The sequence below is a fragment of the Physeter macrocephalus genome, chromosome 7 (genome assembly GCF_002837175.3).
Source record: "Physeter macrocephalus isolate SW-GA chromosome 7, ASM283717v5, whole genome shotgun sequence".
NCBI lineage: Eukaryota > Metazoa > Chordata > Mammalia > Artiodactyla > Physeteridae > Physeter > Physeter macrocephalus.
Genome location: NC_041220.1, coordinates 35661426 through 35677977, shown reverse-complemented (window position 1 = coordinate 35677977; position 16552 = coordinate 35661426). Strand labels below are relative to the sequence as shown.

General features: G+C 46.0%; 1 protein-coding gene across 1 annotated transcript in view; it reads left to right on the top strand.

Annotated features, from left to right (window-relative positions):
- Nucleotides 1-334: 334 nt before the first annotated feature.
- Nucleotides 335-16552, top strand: part of RNF175 (ring finger protein 175) — a 73895-nt gene continuing 57677 nt past the window's right edge. Inside the window, 2 exon segments of the mRNA XM_028492553.2 lie at nt 335-515; nt 1004-1161. Coding sequence (XP_028348354.1) covers nt 335-515; nt 1004-1161 — 339 coding nt within the window.

Below are 16552 nucleotides of genomic sequence, written 5' to 3'. Positions count from 1 at the left end.
TAAACCATCTGTTTGTCTTGTTATACTGTAACTTTTTTCACATGGATAAGCTAATTACTACCCACTCCATCCTTCCCCTCTGATTTGCCATTCTTCTCATAAAAGTAGCTCCTGTCAATGCATGTGTGCATTTGGAGTCTTACTGCTCTGTCCCATGGGCCCATGGGTCTATTTCTCTCTTCCTGCACAATATACCATATTTGTCTATCTAGTCTTGACTCCACCTTGTTTTTCAAGCACATTTATGACATTATCTCATTTCTTCTCTTACATCATTACAATCACCTCGGGGCTCTAGACCAGGAGAGGATGAGGGCAGCAGACTGGGGCTAACATGCTGAAGAAATTACAGCTAAACAACAGGACTAAAGTTCGTCTTTTCCGCATTGATGACGGAGTCAGCTGCCAACCATTCAATTTGGGAAACAAAGTTGCAAATTACATGGGCTGGACCCAGAAGACAAGAGTTCAGGTGATCTCCCAGGGGAAGGCCCAGGTCCTGGAGGAGCACAGGGGTGAAGGGGCTCTGCATTCTCCCACAGTGGAGTTTCCCTCCTTTGTCATTTGTGGAGGGGACGATGGGACTCTACCAGGGAGCTGTTCCACCTGACTGAGGCTGCAGATAACTGAGGAGGAAGGGGCAGGGGGCTGGGCAGGCAGCAGAGGGTCAGTCTCCGGGCATGTGGACCATCACCTGAACTCTTGTCTTCTGATAAACACTTCTGAGGGAGAGAACTGAGGAGAAAACGACCTCGCTCATCCTCGCTCCTCTCTCATCTCCACTGCTCACTCTTAGACTCCCTATATCTTACCCTTCCTGTAGCCTGGTAACAGAGCCGCTGGGTCCAGCCCAGAGCACAGGAAGTCGGCGGGGGCGGGGGGGGGCACAGGACGTTTCACTAGCAATGGCGGCTGACGGAATGGCTACACCGCAGAGGGACCCGAGACCCAGAGGGTCTCCTCAGCGGTGATGGTGACCATCATGAGCGTCCCTGTTCTGCAGGAGGCTCCCCGCGCTGGTACCGGGACCACACTGCCTGGGGCTGGGCGTCCGGGCAACCCCACCCGCTGACTTGGAGACCCTCGGCAGCGGCTGTGCGCGCCGGAGGTATGGCCGCGGGGGCGACGCCGGGGCTGGAGGTGCCCCCGCAGCACGAGCAAGTACCGGGCGCAGGACGCGGGTGTGGGGGGACGCCGGGCTGGGGTCCCGAGGCCCGCACAGGGGCTGGGAGGCTGCACAGATAGGTCTCCAGGGTCCCCTGCCAGCACCCGGTGTGAACTGGCCAGGGATGGAGGGAGGCATGACCTTCTGGAAAATGCTGTCTCTTCGCCCCGCCCCACCCCACCCCAGGAGGCGGAGCTCCTCTCCATTTCCCTCTCTGCCTCCTTCCTTTTCTTCGCCCCTCCCTTCGCCCCTCCCCCCCTTTTCCTGCCCCCCCTTCCCTCCATGTCTCCGCACCACTCCATCTCTTCCAGCATGAGCCTTCTGCTCAGCCCTACCCATTCCCTGCCCTCCGTGCTGCCTGCACCCCTCTCTCCTCCTTGCTGCCTGGCGGAACCGGGTGAAGGCTGCGGCACTGCAGGAGGACAGCTGAGGAATGATGCATGTACATCAGGCTCAACTCTATGGTTCTCACTCTGGAGCAAGCGTCAGAGCCATTTGGAGGGCTGGTTAAAAAGTAGATGGTAGGGCTTCCCTGGTGGCGCAGTGGTTGAGAGTCCGCCTGCTAATGCAGGGGACACGGGTTCGAGCCCTGGTCTGGGAAGATCCCACATGCCGCGGAGCAACTAGGCCCGTGAACCACAACTACTGAGCCTGCGCGTCTGGAGCCTGTGCTCCGCAACAAGAGAGGCCGCGATAGTGAGAGGCCCGCGCACCGTAATGAAGAGTGGCCCCCGCTCGCTGCAACAAAAGAAAGCCCTCGCACAGAAACGAAGACCCAACACAGCCAAAAATAAATAAATTAATTTTTTAAAAAAAGTAGATGTAGATCGATTGCTGGGCTCTGCCCCCAGGGTCTCCAAGCCTCACCTCTGGGGTAGGGCCTGACCATTTTCCTGCCCCCCCTTCCCTCCATGTCTCCGCACCACTCCATCTCTTCCAGCATGAGCCTTCTGCTCAGCCCTACCCATTCCCTGCCCTCCGTGCTGCCTGCACCCCTCTCTCCTCCTTGCTGCCTGGCGGAACCGGGTGAAGGCTGCGGCACTGCAGGAGGACAGCTGAGGAATGATGCATGTACATCAGGCTCAACTCTATGGTTCTCACTCTGGAGCAAGCGTCAGAGCCATTTGGAGGGCTGGTTAAAAAGTAGATGGTAGGGCTTCCCTGGTGGCGCAGTGGTTGAGAGTCCGCCTGCTAATGCAGGGGACACGGGTTCGAGCCCTGGTCTGGGAAGATCCCACATGCCGCGGAGCAACTAGGCCCGTGAACCACAACTACTGAGCCTGCGCGTCTGGAGCCTGTGCTCCGCAACAAGAGAGGCCGCGATAGTGAGAGGCCCGCGCACCGTAATGAAGAGTGGCCCCCGCTCGCTGCAACAAAAGAAAGCCCTCGCACAGAAACGAAGACCCAACACAGCCAAAAATAAATAAATTAATTTTTTAAAAAAAGTAGATGTAGATCGATTGCTGGGCTCTGCCCCCAGGGTCTCCAAGCCTCACCTCTGGGGTAGGGCCTGACCATTTGCAATCTAACCAGTTCCCAGGGGGTGCTACTGCTTGAGCTTTGACAATCACTGGGCTAGCACCTTCTTCCTCCTGCTGGTGGTGATTTCAAACCCAATCGTTCATTTATTTTTCATTCACAGGACAATTCTTAGGTCATGACCAGGTACTGGGAACTGGGGTGGGAGGGGAAGAATATGGTTAGAGGTCGGCCTTTCCTCTGGGAGCTCACATCCTGGAAGGAAAGTAAAACTAGGACACAACTCACTCATTGAGGGGAAGAAGAAATTACTGAACCAAAAACAGGTTCAAGTGAAGTTTTGTAGGATTTCTAAGAAGCAAGGGATTGCTCCTGGCAGGGGGGATGGGCAAGGCTGGTGGGGGGCATGGCATTTGAGCTGGGCTTTGGGGGATGGGTGAGATCTGACCCTGTGGCCATGAGGGGAATGGAAATTCTAAACGGAGGGAACAGCAGTACCAAATTGCTTGGAGGCGAAAAACATTGTTGGGGGATGGAGACCCTGGGGAAAGGAGAGAGGGAACAGTACTCGCTGCGACCCTGGTAGAAATCCAGGGTTCATGAAGGCTTGCAGTGAAAGGTAAGGGAGAGAGCTAGGCTGCTGCAGGCCTCATGTCCCGCACTATGCATTTGGGAGTTCGTCTCCATAATGGAGAAGCTCTAAGGAAACTCCATGGCTTCCTTGCTGGTTTCAAACCCGGATCATCCAGAGAGAGTTATGGATGAAGACCTCTGCACACCAGGCGGGGCAGAAGACTGGCAAGGGACACTTTTGCTGCTGCTGTTTGCTCTCCCTTAAGGCTGACATCACTGTCTTGCCGTCGCCGTCAGGAGGCACGGCCCCTCTGTTAACCGGGAGGGACTCACAGCTTTCCCCTTAGCCCCAAAGGCAGAGCTGTGTGGTCCAGGGACCAGAAGCCAAGGTGTCACCTGAGAGTTATTTAGAAGTGAGAGTCTGAGTCCCCACCCCAGACGTACTGAATTAAAATCTGCATTTTAACCAGACCCCTGGGTGACTGCACATCAAAGTTTGAGAAGCGCTGGTTTAAACCAGACTTTACAAGAGCCGGGGGTAACAAAAGAAAAATAGATAGGGTTACTGAGCGCCCAGTAAAAATTTACTAACCCCCCCTATATATTATATCACCCTCTCACTCTAAACCTCACCCTGTTTTATTTTCCTTCCTCTCCATTGCCACCTGAAGTAGTCTATTTGTGTATTTGTTTCTCTAAGAGCTTCCATCACCTCCCAAGGTCCAAGAGAGCAGGCACTTTATCTGCTTTACTAGCTACTATGTTTCCAGCACTGAAAATAGCCTGGCAAATGGCAGGATGTCAAGAAATATTCACTGAGAGAATGAATGAGTGGCCGAATGAGCAGACAACCCCATGACCCAGGACACAGTCTGCGCAGCTCCCAGCGAACCTCTCTGTGGCAGAGGTCCATCCCATTCGCCACCATCCTCCTCCCCCCAGCTCAGCGGCACCCCTGGAGTCTGCTGAGCCAGCTAGCCTCGTGTGCTTTTGAGCCGCCTCAAAGTTGGAGTGCAAGAGAGCAGAGAGTGTGGATTCACGTGTTTCCTCCTCTGCTTGACTGAGGTCTGCTTTGCGGGCTCTATCGTCCCTCGAGAAGACCCACCTCTGCTCCAAAACTGCTCTCTGCCTCACAGCCCTCCCCTCCCCTCTATGCACGGGGAATTTTGTCCTCCTCCTGTAACATGAATTCCTTATCGCTGGACGCAGCGCTCCAAACCTAACACCCTTTCTTCCCGCTCACGTGTGCCCTAGGGACATCAGTAGTTTGAGTTCACTGTTCTGCTTTTGCCGCTTGTTTTAGCAAGATTCTTCTATCAGATGGATTGTCATAAGGGAAGAGTTGAAAGGGAAAGGTAGCAGCTGGGGTGAAAAAGGATGAGCTGGCACCAGTGGGGGTTCACTGGTGGGGGGTGGCCCAGCCCTGCCCTCCTGCAGATTCAGACACGGAAACAGTCATCAGTGACGGTGCAGTAAGGCAACAGTGTTCACGGGCCAAACCTGAAGGGCTTCCTGGAGGAAGTGGGTCCAGGGCCACCCACAGGGAGGCTGGGGGTGCAGAAAAAGCATTCAGGAGACAGAAGGTTCTGCTTAGTTGGAGCAGAGGGTGTGCAGGGGCAGTGGACGGAGGTGAGGCCAGAAAGAGACACGAGGCCTCATGAGGGACATTAACAAGGGTGGCCGGGGGCTGCTCATGTGATCAGTCGGCTTTTGATAAGATCACCTCACTGTGTGAAGAGGGGAAAGGCGAAGGCAAGGGCCCCGGGAGGAGGGGAGCGCCCTGGTGCCTGGCTCCATCTCCATCTCTCCTGGCTCAGAGCGCCTTCCCCGCCCCACATCTCGAGTCAGGACCCCTCCCCCGCCGCCGGTTATGCTTTATCACACATTGTGTTTATTTTCTTCTAGGATTTACTCCATTAGGTAATTGTTTTGTTTATTTGTTTATTGTCCACCCTTTCTGTCGCACACAAGGCTCCATTCATGAGAACAGAACCTCATCTGTCTTATTCTCCATTGTATGCCAGCCCCACCCAGTGCCTAGGACACAGGAGGTGGTCAATAAATAGTTGTTGAATGAATGAAAACATGGATGGTATAGAGGCCATAGAGGTGGAAAGAAGTGGTTTGCGAGGTCTTTAGAGGTAGTGTTCAACGGGAGGGTGATAGGCTGGAGGCGGAGGGTTAGATCAACAATGGTGCCCCAGGTTTCTGCTTTGAGCGATTGGGTACATGGGATGTGGGGAAGGTGGGGGGCGCTGAAATGGGAGCAGTTTGGGTGAAATTAATGTACTCAGTTTGGGGCAGGTTGAGTTCGTGTGCCTGAGGGACATCCAGGTGGATTTGTGTAGGAGTCACTTCAGTAGAAGAATCCAGAACTCAAAAGTGAGATTTGGCTTAAAAGGAGAGGAGAGGTCGATTGGAATGATGATGCAGGGATAGGAAGAAAAGGGCTTGGCAACCGACAGACAACGAGAAGGGGCAAGGAGAGGGCCAAGTAAACACGACTGCTTGATTTCTTTTAAGTGACGTGTTCATGTAGAATATATTCAATATAGACGAATATAGAAAAAGTAAATATCCCAAGATCCAGCACCACCCATGGGTCCTGGTTACGTTTTGGTAACTGTTCTGGATCTCTCTCTCTCTTCTGGATGTCTCTGTTCTTCATTCTATATAACTGCACATTTACACTGATAGGCTCATATTATACACAACTGTTTTTGGAGCATGCATTTTTTTCTTAACCATACATCATGGAAATATTTCTGCTTTGATAGATATGGCTCTGCACCATCATTTTAAAGAGCTACATGGACTTCCTTTGCAGAGAGATACCATAACTCATTAACTGATTCCCCCACACACTGACACATAGATTGTTGCCAGTTTCGCAATATTATAAATAAAATTACCCGTGTCATCCTTCCTTGTCTCTTCATTTCCTGAGAGAATATTCCTAGAACATTCTACACTAGAATAGACAAACACTTACAATTTTGATATGCATTGCCAAATTTCTCTCCAGAGAAACTATCTTAACTTACACCCACACGTGACATGCGTGAGAGGGCTATTTTCCCCCTTGTCATTCTTTTCAGTGAAAATTATACCTTGTTGTTATGGGAATTTTTTCTTTCTATTGTTAATTTTTATTAAAGTTTTGTACATCCCAAATTTAAAGACTCATACATAATTCTGTAAGGCTTAAAACAAACAAAAAAAGCATCCTCACTTTCACTCACCTTTCCCCATTCCTGATTTCCACTCCCCAGAGGCAACAATTTTCAACCCTTCCACCCATTTTTTCTGGTATGTGTTCCATATTTTCAATAACACGATCATGCAGCATTTCTTCATTTTTAGTCACTGGTGTATCTGATTGATTCCCTAGTGTGGATGATGAGAACTATACTCTCTCCCACCAGCCTGTCCACCCGACCCCCACTGCTTTCCTTTCTTCCATCCCCTCAATTCAGTTACATCACACATTTTGGCTAAGTCTTCACTCACTGCCTACGTGAGCGACTCAGGTGAGTACTAGTCACTCCCAGCCGGGTTGCTACGCATGCACTCTGTACTATTCTGCTTTCCCTTGAGTTTCATGTTCTGGTTTCCTTAGTTATCTCTGTATCAGTCGCCCGTTCATCCCCAAACCCACTGCTGGAATTGTATGGCTATTCTCAACATGCCAGAACACACTGGCTGATCTCTCAGCTTCATCTTTTTCTTGGAGATGCACTTGGTGAAACCCCCCATGCCTGGTCCAGTCTAGGCTGGCCGTATCCCCAGTCTGAGGCCCAGATACCAGTCCTGGATGCCCCTCCACCGTCCTCCTGGGGCGTCCCTTCACCTGGAGGGGACTCTCCTGGTTGCACCCCTCTTTCCTGGAAATCCGGTTTTTCTCTTTCTCAATTTGCTCTGAGCCTCCTGAGACGGGACACATGGGAGATGAATGTTTCTGAAATGTTGCATGTCCATAAATATCTTCATTCTGCTTCCAGACTTGATTGGTAGTTTGTCTATAGAAGTAATTTTCCCTTGGAAGTTTGAACATTTTGTTCTGCTCTCTTTGTAACTTGTGGAGATGGTGTTCAGGAGTCAGTGCCATCCTGAGTTTTGATCCTTTACATTTGACCTGCGTTTTCTCTCTGAATAGACTCTTCCTTCTGAAGCACAATTTTCAAATTTCCAACTGGTGTGATTTGACGTGGCTCTTTTTTCATTTATTGTGCTGGGCACCTGGTGAGTCCTTTCATTTGAAAGCAGGTGTCTTTCAATCCTTGGGAATTTTCTTGTAGAATTTCTTTTAAATTTCTTACTCTCAGCTATCTTGTTCTCTTGTTCTGGAACTACTCCATTTTGGGTTTGAGACTTGCTGGCCAGATTCTCTAATTTTCATATATTTTCTTTCTTCTTTTCCATCTCCTGTGGGGGTTTTTGGTTATTCTTTCTGAGGAAGTTTCATAAATTATCTTCAAATTTTCCATTAGATTTTAATTTCTGTTCTCAAATTTTTCATTTCTAAGAGCTTTTGTTTGTTTCCATTTTTAAAGCCTGGGGTCCTTGTCATCATTGCAGAACCCTTTCCTGACTCAAGGGCTTGGTGATCTTTGGCCATCTGTTTATATTTAAGGGGAGACACTAAAACACTGTTCAGAAGCTCCCGTAAGCAGAGAGAACTTGTTGACAGGCAGACTGCGCTGGAAGGGGATCTACCTGGGCCTTTTCACGGGAAGAATAATGACGGTCCATATCTGTGATGGTTTTACAAAGAGTCCTCTGGTCTTCCATGCGCTGCCTGGCAGCCAGCATCCCCAGCCAAGTGGCAGGCCCTCATCCCATAGGCCCAGGGCAAGAGTACAAATAAAGTCCCACATGCCACACGTCTAAAGATTATAAGCCAAGCTGCTCTGCCAGGCCTGCCTGCAGGGTCCACCCGGGACCTGTGCAGCCTGCTTGACCCAGAGCTTACAGGGGTCACGCCCTCCCCACCCGCCCCGCTGCTGGCAAACCGGAGTGTATAACGACCTGCTAGGGCTGGACATGTGTGTATCCATTTCCCGGAGCTGCCATAACAATAGGAATTTACTGGAGGGATAAATTGGGAGATTCGGATGACATACAGACACTACTATATATAAAATAGACCACTAATAAGGACCTAGTGTATAGCGCAGGGAACTCTACTCAGTACTCTGTAATGGCCTATATGGGAAAATAATCTGAAAAAGAATAGATACATGTATATGTATGACTGAATCACTGTGCTGTACACCTGAAACTAACACAACATTGTAAACCAACTGTACTCTGATAAAAATTATTTTAAAAATACAGAAAATAAAAGAAATATTGATAGAAAAGGGGGAAAAAAAAACATTAGAAATTTACTCTTTCACAGTTCTGGAGGCCAGAAGTCCAAAAACTGCGTATAGGCAGGGCCATGGTCCCTCCAAAGACTCTAGGGTGAATCCTTCTTTGCCTCTTCCAGCCTCGGGGGACTCCAGTTGTCTTTGGCTTACAGCTGCGTATCTCCAGTCTCTGCCTCTGTCTTCACGTGGCCTCCTCCTGCATGTTTCCTCCTCTGTGCTTATGTGTCTCTGGGGGTCAAATCTCCGACTGACTTTCTCTTATACGGACACCAGCCATTGGCTTTAAGGCCCACTGTAAATCCTGGATGATCCCGTCCCAAGATCCTTAACTTGATCACATCTGCAAAGACTCTATTTCCAAATAAGATCACTGTCATGGGTACCAGAGGTTAGGAATTGGCCATATCTTTGGGGTGGGGGCGGGACGTGGAGGGACATAGTTCAACCCACTGCAGCACGGAAACCAGGGAGGAGGACTGGTCCCATCAGACGCCCCAAGGACCCGGGGTAGGAAAGGCCCCCCGCTCCCCGCACACCTTATCTCCTCACTTCTCAGACTCAGGATTTCCAGGCTGTTCCTAGCTCCTTCCAAACTACCCCACCGCAGTGGAGGGAGAGAGGCAGTGCGGTTACAAGGGGGACCCCATCTGCTTAGACACCAGCTTCGGATGGCCTGGGAGGGTGGGCAAATTAAAAACTCTATCTCTGATTTCCCAGGGCTGGGGCTGTTCTTTATTTCCACCCTTCTCCCTCAACCCACCTGAGGGCCTCCACCCTACACCAGCCCTCTTCTGTCAATTTCTACTCAACCAGCGACAAAACTTTCAAAATATTTTCTTAAGAGTTAGAAAAGAAAAAAAAATGTTTTTGTGTTTCCAGGTTTGAGATGCACAGGGCCTTGTAGAGCAAGGCAATGCCCATGGGGCCTGATAGAGGACGGGCCTGGGATCCCTCCTCCAGACACAGGCTTTCAATGCCTCCGCCCTCCCTCCCAGCTCCTGGGCCTCTGAGCCCCGTCCAATTGCCCTAGGGGTGGAGTGCAGGGGAGAAGGACACGAAGCCTCCCACCACTCTTAACTGAACCTTCTGTTTTCACCCAGCTGCACCCACACTTCCAGAAGTGCTAGGACCCCTCCACCCCTCAGCCCTCCTAAGGGTCTTCAGCACAATCATTCTTCTTTCACAAAGGCTTTTCCAAAGTTTTTACTAGTGAGTTGAAACATCTTTTCATAAATGATCCATTTGTATGTCCTCTTTTATGAATTTCTTGTTCATGTGCCTTGCCCTTTGGAAATGTTTTGTCTCTTTTGGATTAAGTTGTAAAAGCTCTTTTTCTATTCAGGTTATTCACTTCTTGCCTTCACATATGTTGTATCTTCTCCAGTTTAATTTGTCTTTCAAATATAGGTGATTTTAACGTATTTGATTTTTATGTCCTCAAAATTCATCAATTATTTTACTTTACAATTTCTGGGCTCCACCTCATACTTAGAAATGCCTTCTTCACTGCGTGATTATTAAAATATTTACCCATATTTTCTTCTAGCCCTTTTAAGATTTTCCTTTTTACATTTAAATATTTGATCCTTCTGAAGCCGGGTATGGATCCGGCTTTACATTTTTCCCAAATGACTAGCTAATGGTCTCAGCACCATTTATTGAACAATCCATTTCTTTCTCACTGATTTCTCACTGCTAATCGTATGTAGTTGGGTCTGTTCCTGGCCTCTGTGTTCTATTCACTCATCTGTCTTCTTCCTGGGCCAGTAATGCTTTCAATTAATTTCTGTGGCTGTATTGTAGATTTCAGTGGCTGATAGGCCAAGTCTTTACTCTTCTTCTGAATTTTCCTGGCTATCCTTATACTTATCCTTCAGATAAGCATAAGTCTTAGTGTCATTTCACTTTCCAAAATAAATCCTCTTAAGATCCCAGATGGGCTTACATACCAGAAAAAATTGTCAAAAACTAGATTCTACCCTAGAAAAAAATATTGTACTATAGGGAACTATTACTAGGAAAGAGATGTCTCTAAGCATATCATTATCATTTCCATCATCATCACAGTTTGCTTTTTCCCTAGGAAATAAGAATATTGTTTCAATATCACTTGATCTAAGGAAGTTCTTAACTGTATCCAATATTTAGCAGAAATCTTTTCAGCTATAATTTCCACTCCCTAAGCTTTCCTGGTCTTCTGTAGAATAATTTATCATACTTCTTTTAAAATGACTTGAGAAACAGACTAACAGATATAGAAAACAAACTAGTGGTTAGCCAAGTGGAAAGGGAGGTGGGAGGGCAAATTAGGGGTGTGGGATTAAGAGATACAAACCACTATGTATAAAATAGATAAGCAACAAGGTTATACTGTATAGCACAGGGAATTATAGCATTATCTTGTAATAACTTTCAATGGAGTATAATCCATAAAATACTGAATCACTATGCTGTACACCTGAAACTAATATAATATGGTAAATCAACTATACTTCAATTAAAAAAAAAGGCTTAGAATCTGAGAGTTACACATTTATGCCCAGGGCTATATTGCTTGTAAAAGTCAAAGGGAATTTATCTTCTCAACAAAAAACCCAGTTCCCTGTTTTAAGGTTATCTGAACAAAAAGCACTGTAAACCCAAAGATCTTGAATAGCAAAAAGAAAAGGACCCAGGGAGTCTTCGGTTACAACTTTTACTGAGATAATTGGCCCTTGGATGAAGCACCTTCTTACAAAACTCTCATCTATTGTCTTATTTATACTCACAGTACTCCAGTGAAGTAGACAAGAGCAGCTTTTATGTCAATCTCCAGTCTCTAAGAAGGAAATGGAGACAAACACAGGTTGGTGATGTGCCCTGGGTCACCCAAAGCCCCAGTCAGCTCGATGTTTAGTGCTGGGTGGCTGCATGGCTCAGGGCTCCAAGCCCATCCAGTGTTTTCTCCCCCAAAGCAGCTGTCAGACGTGTGGGCCCTATCAGACAAGGGAGGGGACTCGGGTACCGCTCTTCCCTGAGGGTTGCCACTAAGGTTTTGCTCCTGGAAAGCAGCCTTGAGCCCAGGTGCTGTGACCTCCATTTGGATATCAGGGACCACCTGGTGGGACCACCAGTGGGCAGAGAGCCCGGGAAACTGCCAGCATCCCCTGCTGCCTCACCCACTTCCTCTCCTGGCATCGTCCAGCCAGCCCTCGCGTTGTGCAGATACTGCCCAAGCCTCTGCTTAGCTGTATCACCTGGAGCTTTCATCTCTCTTATAAGGGAACCCCTCCAGCCTCTGACCAAGGCATAGGTGTTTTACGGAACCTGTTGACCTCAAGTCAGAGAAAGCCTAGCCTGAAATATGGATGGCGCTGTTTCCTTCCATCTGTCAGAATTGCTTATGCCATTTGGGGAAGAAGCTGGTTAATGTCAGATTTGTGTAACAAATGCTTTATTTGCGTTCTCTTCTTTGCCATCATGAGGGATTTTTAGCTTTTGATGCTACTGGACTAGAGATTAAGCAGCCTGTGTTCTCCATGAAGGTTATACGATGATGTCTTTTCGAAGATTGGCCTTAAAGGCTTCAGATGACCCAATGTAGTGGATTAGCAGTGACCAACGGAAGGCAGGCAGCACGTGGGAACACTCTGTAGATCAGCCTAAAGCACTTCCTGGGGATGGTCTCTATGCTGTCCCGCTCAGTGTGCAAGGGCAAGGCCACATTCCCCCCTTCCCTGGGGTCAGGGTTTACATTAAATTAACAGGAGGACACAAGAATGCTGCAAACAAGTAGCTGGTCAGCTCTGACTCTAAAACCTTGAACTTGGAGATGATATTTACTCATTGGCATCATTTAAGACAGCAGCAAAACAGATGTTTTTCAGAGGTTCTCCAATTCACAGATCATATACCAGAAGCCAGGGTAACATTGCCCATTAGGAGGCCACTCCCTACAACCTTGACTGAATTGTCAAACAAAACCACCGGAATGGGGCCTCATCTGGTCCTCTGACCTTAGACAGAAGAATCAAGTATTTATTAATAGTGACCTGATTGCTGTTTTATTTAGGGTGTGTATGTGTGTTTTAGTTCCATAAGCAAATATTTTATTAGCACTTTCATCCTAAATTATTCCAGTCCTAAGAAACATCACTCTTTTTCATGGTTTGGGTTTCTCAGGTAATGCTGTAAAATGCAAGCTAAGAAAACAAGAAAAATTTGAGAAGGGCCCTTTTTATGTTTTTCAGATCTCTCACACAAAGCTTTCTGCAGATGATGAGTGGAAGTAAGTGACTTGTATTTTTTTATAGCTGGCATACTAAAAATTAGACTTCCATCTTAACAGTTTGAGAAATTAAATGAAGCCATAATTTTATTTATAAATTTCCCAGGATAGAAGGTGGGTTAGCATGGTTATGTGTGCACAGCGATTGTATAGACCAAAACCACAGGGATTTCATCTGTTTTCTGCAGTAGGCTCCATGCAGTCCCACAAATGTATATGTCCCTCAGTACATGTCCTTATACGTCCTTGTCCTCTGAGGCACAAGACACATCTGGTTTTCTTTATAGGCTGTTTCCTCTGTGCTATGGTACCTACTGTGGGACCATTGGACCCCTATGGGCACCAAATGAAATAAAAGTTAAATGTTCCTCCTTTTTTGCATGATGGTTATCAATTATGAATGTATTCCTAATCAAAGTAGAAATATTTATTACATTTGTACACTACTTTATACTTTCCAAAGTACTTCCCCATAGGTTAACCATCTGAGATGCATTTTACTGTATATGCACAAAATAGATTAAAGTCATAAAGTATATTTTGTTTGGTATCTATGCAAGCCCTATTTTAGACTGATGATAAATTCACTCTTCTATCTACATGGCCTAAGTTGAAGCCCACTCATTACAGAGAATATTAAATAGTTATTTGGGATTTGGGGCTGTAAAAACTATAACTAAGTGCTTGTACCCTTTTATTTTTTTTGCACTTCCCATTTCTTCAGAAGAATGAATATATTTTTTAAAGAGCTTCTGGAAATCATTCTCAGCTCCTAAGCTCAGCTTCCAACACAGAAACTAATAGCCATGTAATTTTATTCAGGTTGCTTACCTGATGTGGATTTCAGCTTCTTCATTTGATAAATGAAGGGGTCTCAGTACATCTATGGTACCTCCCAGCACTAACATTCTCAGATTCCATGTCAGAAAAGTTGAACTCAAGCAGAGGAATATTTATGAGGGTCTGTGGGCTCATTTCTGTGCATTCTCCAGCAGGGGGCACCCCTGGGATTTGGATGGGGCTCTTACTGAGGCAGCTCTGTAGAAATGCTGGTAAAGACAAAGACTCAACCCAGGTACCCAACAAGTGCCTTTAAAAGGTCACAGAATGTTACCCTGGAGTGCTTTCTGATCAGTGCTCTAACTAAATATATATTGTGACCAGTCATAAGTGGACACTGAGAGATTTTGTGACTGATGGTTCCCCACTTGGGGTGAAAGATAATGCTAACCAATATTTATAAAATAATTGATTGGCAAGATTCATATTTTTCCCCCTTTTCCCTAATCTTGATCCCGGACTGCTCTCTCCTCTAGGCCAGTGAACCCCAATCTTGGCTACACCTTAAAAATCACACAGGGAACTTTAAAAATTACTGATGCCTGGATCCCATCCTGGAAATCTCTTATCAGTTTGCTCAGGCTGCCATAGCAAGGCACCACAGACTGGGAGCTATAACAACAGAAATCTATTTTCTCACAGACTGGAGGCTAGAAGTCTAAGATCCAGAGGTCGGCAGGCTTTGGTTTCTTCTAAAGCCTCTCTCCTTGGCTTGCAAGTGGCCACCTTCTCCCTGTGTCTTCACCTGGTCTTCCCTGTGGGAGTCTGTGTCCTCACAGATAAGGACACCAGTCATGTTGGATTAGGACCCATCCTAACGACCTCACTTACCTTAATTGCCTCCTTAAAGACCCCCTCTCCAAACACAGTCACATTCTGAGGTCCTAGGGGTTAGGACTTCAACATATGAATTTTGAGGGGACCCAGTTCAGCCCAGAACACCCAGCAATGCTCACTTCATTGATCTGGGGTCCAGCCTGGGCACTGTGATTTTTAAAAGCTCCCCAGGGATTTCCAACTCACAGACCAGGTCAAGAGCCTCTGCTCTAGACTCTGTTAGAGACCACTTCTGCTGTAGGAAGTTAAACCAGATGACATAATATTTTAGTGGTTTTCTCTACCATTGTATAAAATGAAGAGTCCAACTAAACACATTTAGCCATCCTCTGAATGTTTGTGCCTAAGATAATACTTAGGCCTCTTCTTTCTCCTTATAATGAAAATGATTTATACAACTCAGGAGTTTTCTGTAGCCTCGCGGATAATATTCTCTTCACAGGCACCATCTGCAGGATATCCTTGTACTTGAGAATGTTAGCAATTACTTGAAATTACCAATATTTGACTGGGTTTTTTTTTTTAACTTTCAAAAATGGCAATTTCGTATGATTCAACCTAATAGCAATTATTATTCCTCATATAGGTACAAATAAAATATATATGTGCTTTACAGTTTTAGACCAATCCTGGAAGTTACAGAGGGATCATTATTTGAGATTTGCAAATGAGGAAATGTTTTTGCATTGTATATATGTGCCACATCTTCTTTATCCATTCATCTTTTGATGGACACTTAGGTTGCTTCCATGTCCTGGCTATTGTAAATAGTGCTGCAATGAACATTATGGTACATGACTCTTTTTGAATTATGATTTTCTCAGGGTATATGCCGAGTAGTGGGATTGCTGGGTCATATGGTAGTTCTATTTTCAGTTTTCTAAGGAACCTCCATACTGTTCTCCATAGTGGCTGTATCAATTTACATTCCTACCAACAATGCAAGAGGGTTCCCTTTTCTCCACACCCTCTCCAGCATTTGCTGTTTGTAGATTTTATTGATGATGGCCATTCTGACCGTTGCGAGGTGATACCTCATTGTAGTTTGATTTGCGGTTTTCTTTTCGTCTTGTTTATGGTTTCCTTTGATATGCAAAAGCTTTGAAGTTACATTAGGTCCCATTTGTTTATTTTTGTTTTTATTTCCATTCCTCTAGGAGGTGGGTCAAAAGGATCTTGCTGTGATTTATAGTATAGAGTGTTCTGCCTATGTTTTCCTCTACTAGATTTATAGTGTCTGGCCTTACATTTAGGTCTTTAATCAATTTTGAGTTTATTTTTCTGTATGGTGTTAGGGAGTGTTCTAATTTCATTCTTTCACATGTAGCTGTCCAGTTTTCCCAACACCACTTATTGAAGAGGCTGTCTTTTCTCCATTGTATATTTTTGCCTCCTTTATCAAAGATAAGGTGACCATATGTGCATGGGATTATATCTGAGCTTCTATCCTGTTCCATTGATCTATATTTCTGTTTTTGTGCCAGTACCATACTGTCTTGATTACTGTAGCTTTGTAGTATAGTCTGAAGTCAGGGAGCCTGATTCCTCCAGCTCCGTTTTTCTTTCTCAAGATTGCTTTGGCTCTTCAGGGTCTTTTGTGTTTCCATACAAATTGTCATATTTTTCTTCTAGTTCTGTGAAAAATGCCATTAGTAGTTTGAAAGGGATTGCATTCAATCTGTAGATTGCTTTGGGTAATATAGTCATTTTCAGAATGTTGATTCTTCCAATCCAAGAACATGGAATATCTCTCCATCTGTTTGTACCATCTTTAATTTCTTTCATCAGTGTCTTATAGTTTTCTGCATACAGGTCTTTTGTCTCCTTAGGTAGGTTTATTCCTAGGTATTTTATTCTTTTTGTTGCAGTGGTAAATGGGAGTGTTTCCTTAATTTCTCTTTCAGATTTTTCATCATTAGTGTATAGGGATGCAAGAGATTTCTGTGTATTAATTTTGTATCCTGCTGCTTTACCAAATTCATTGATTTAGCTCTAGTGGTTTTCTGGTGGCATCTTTAG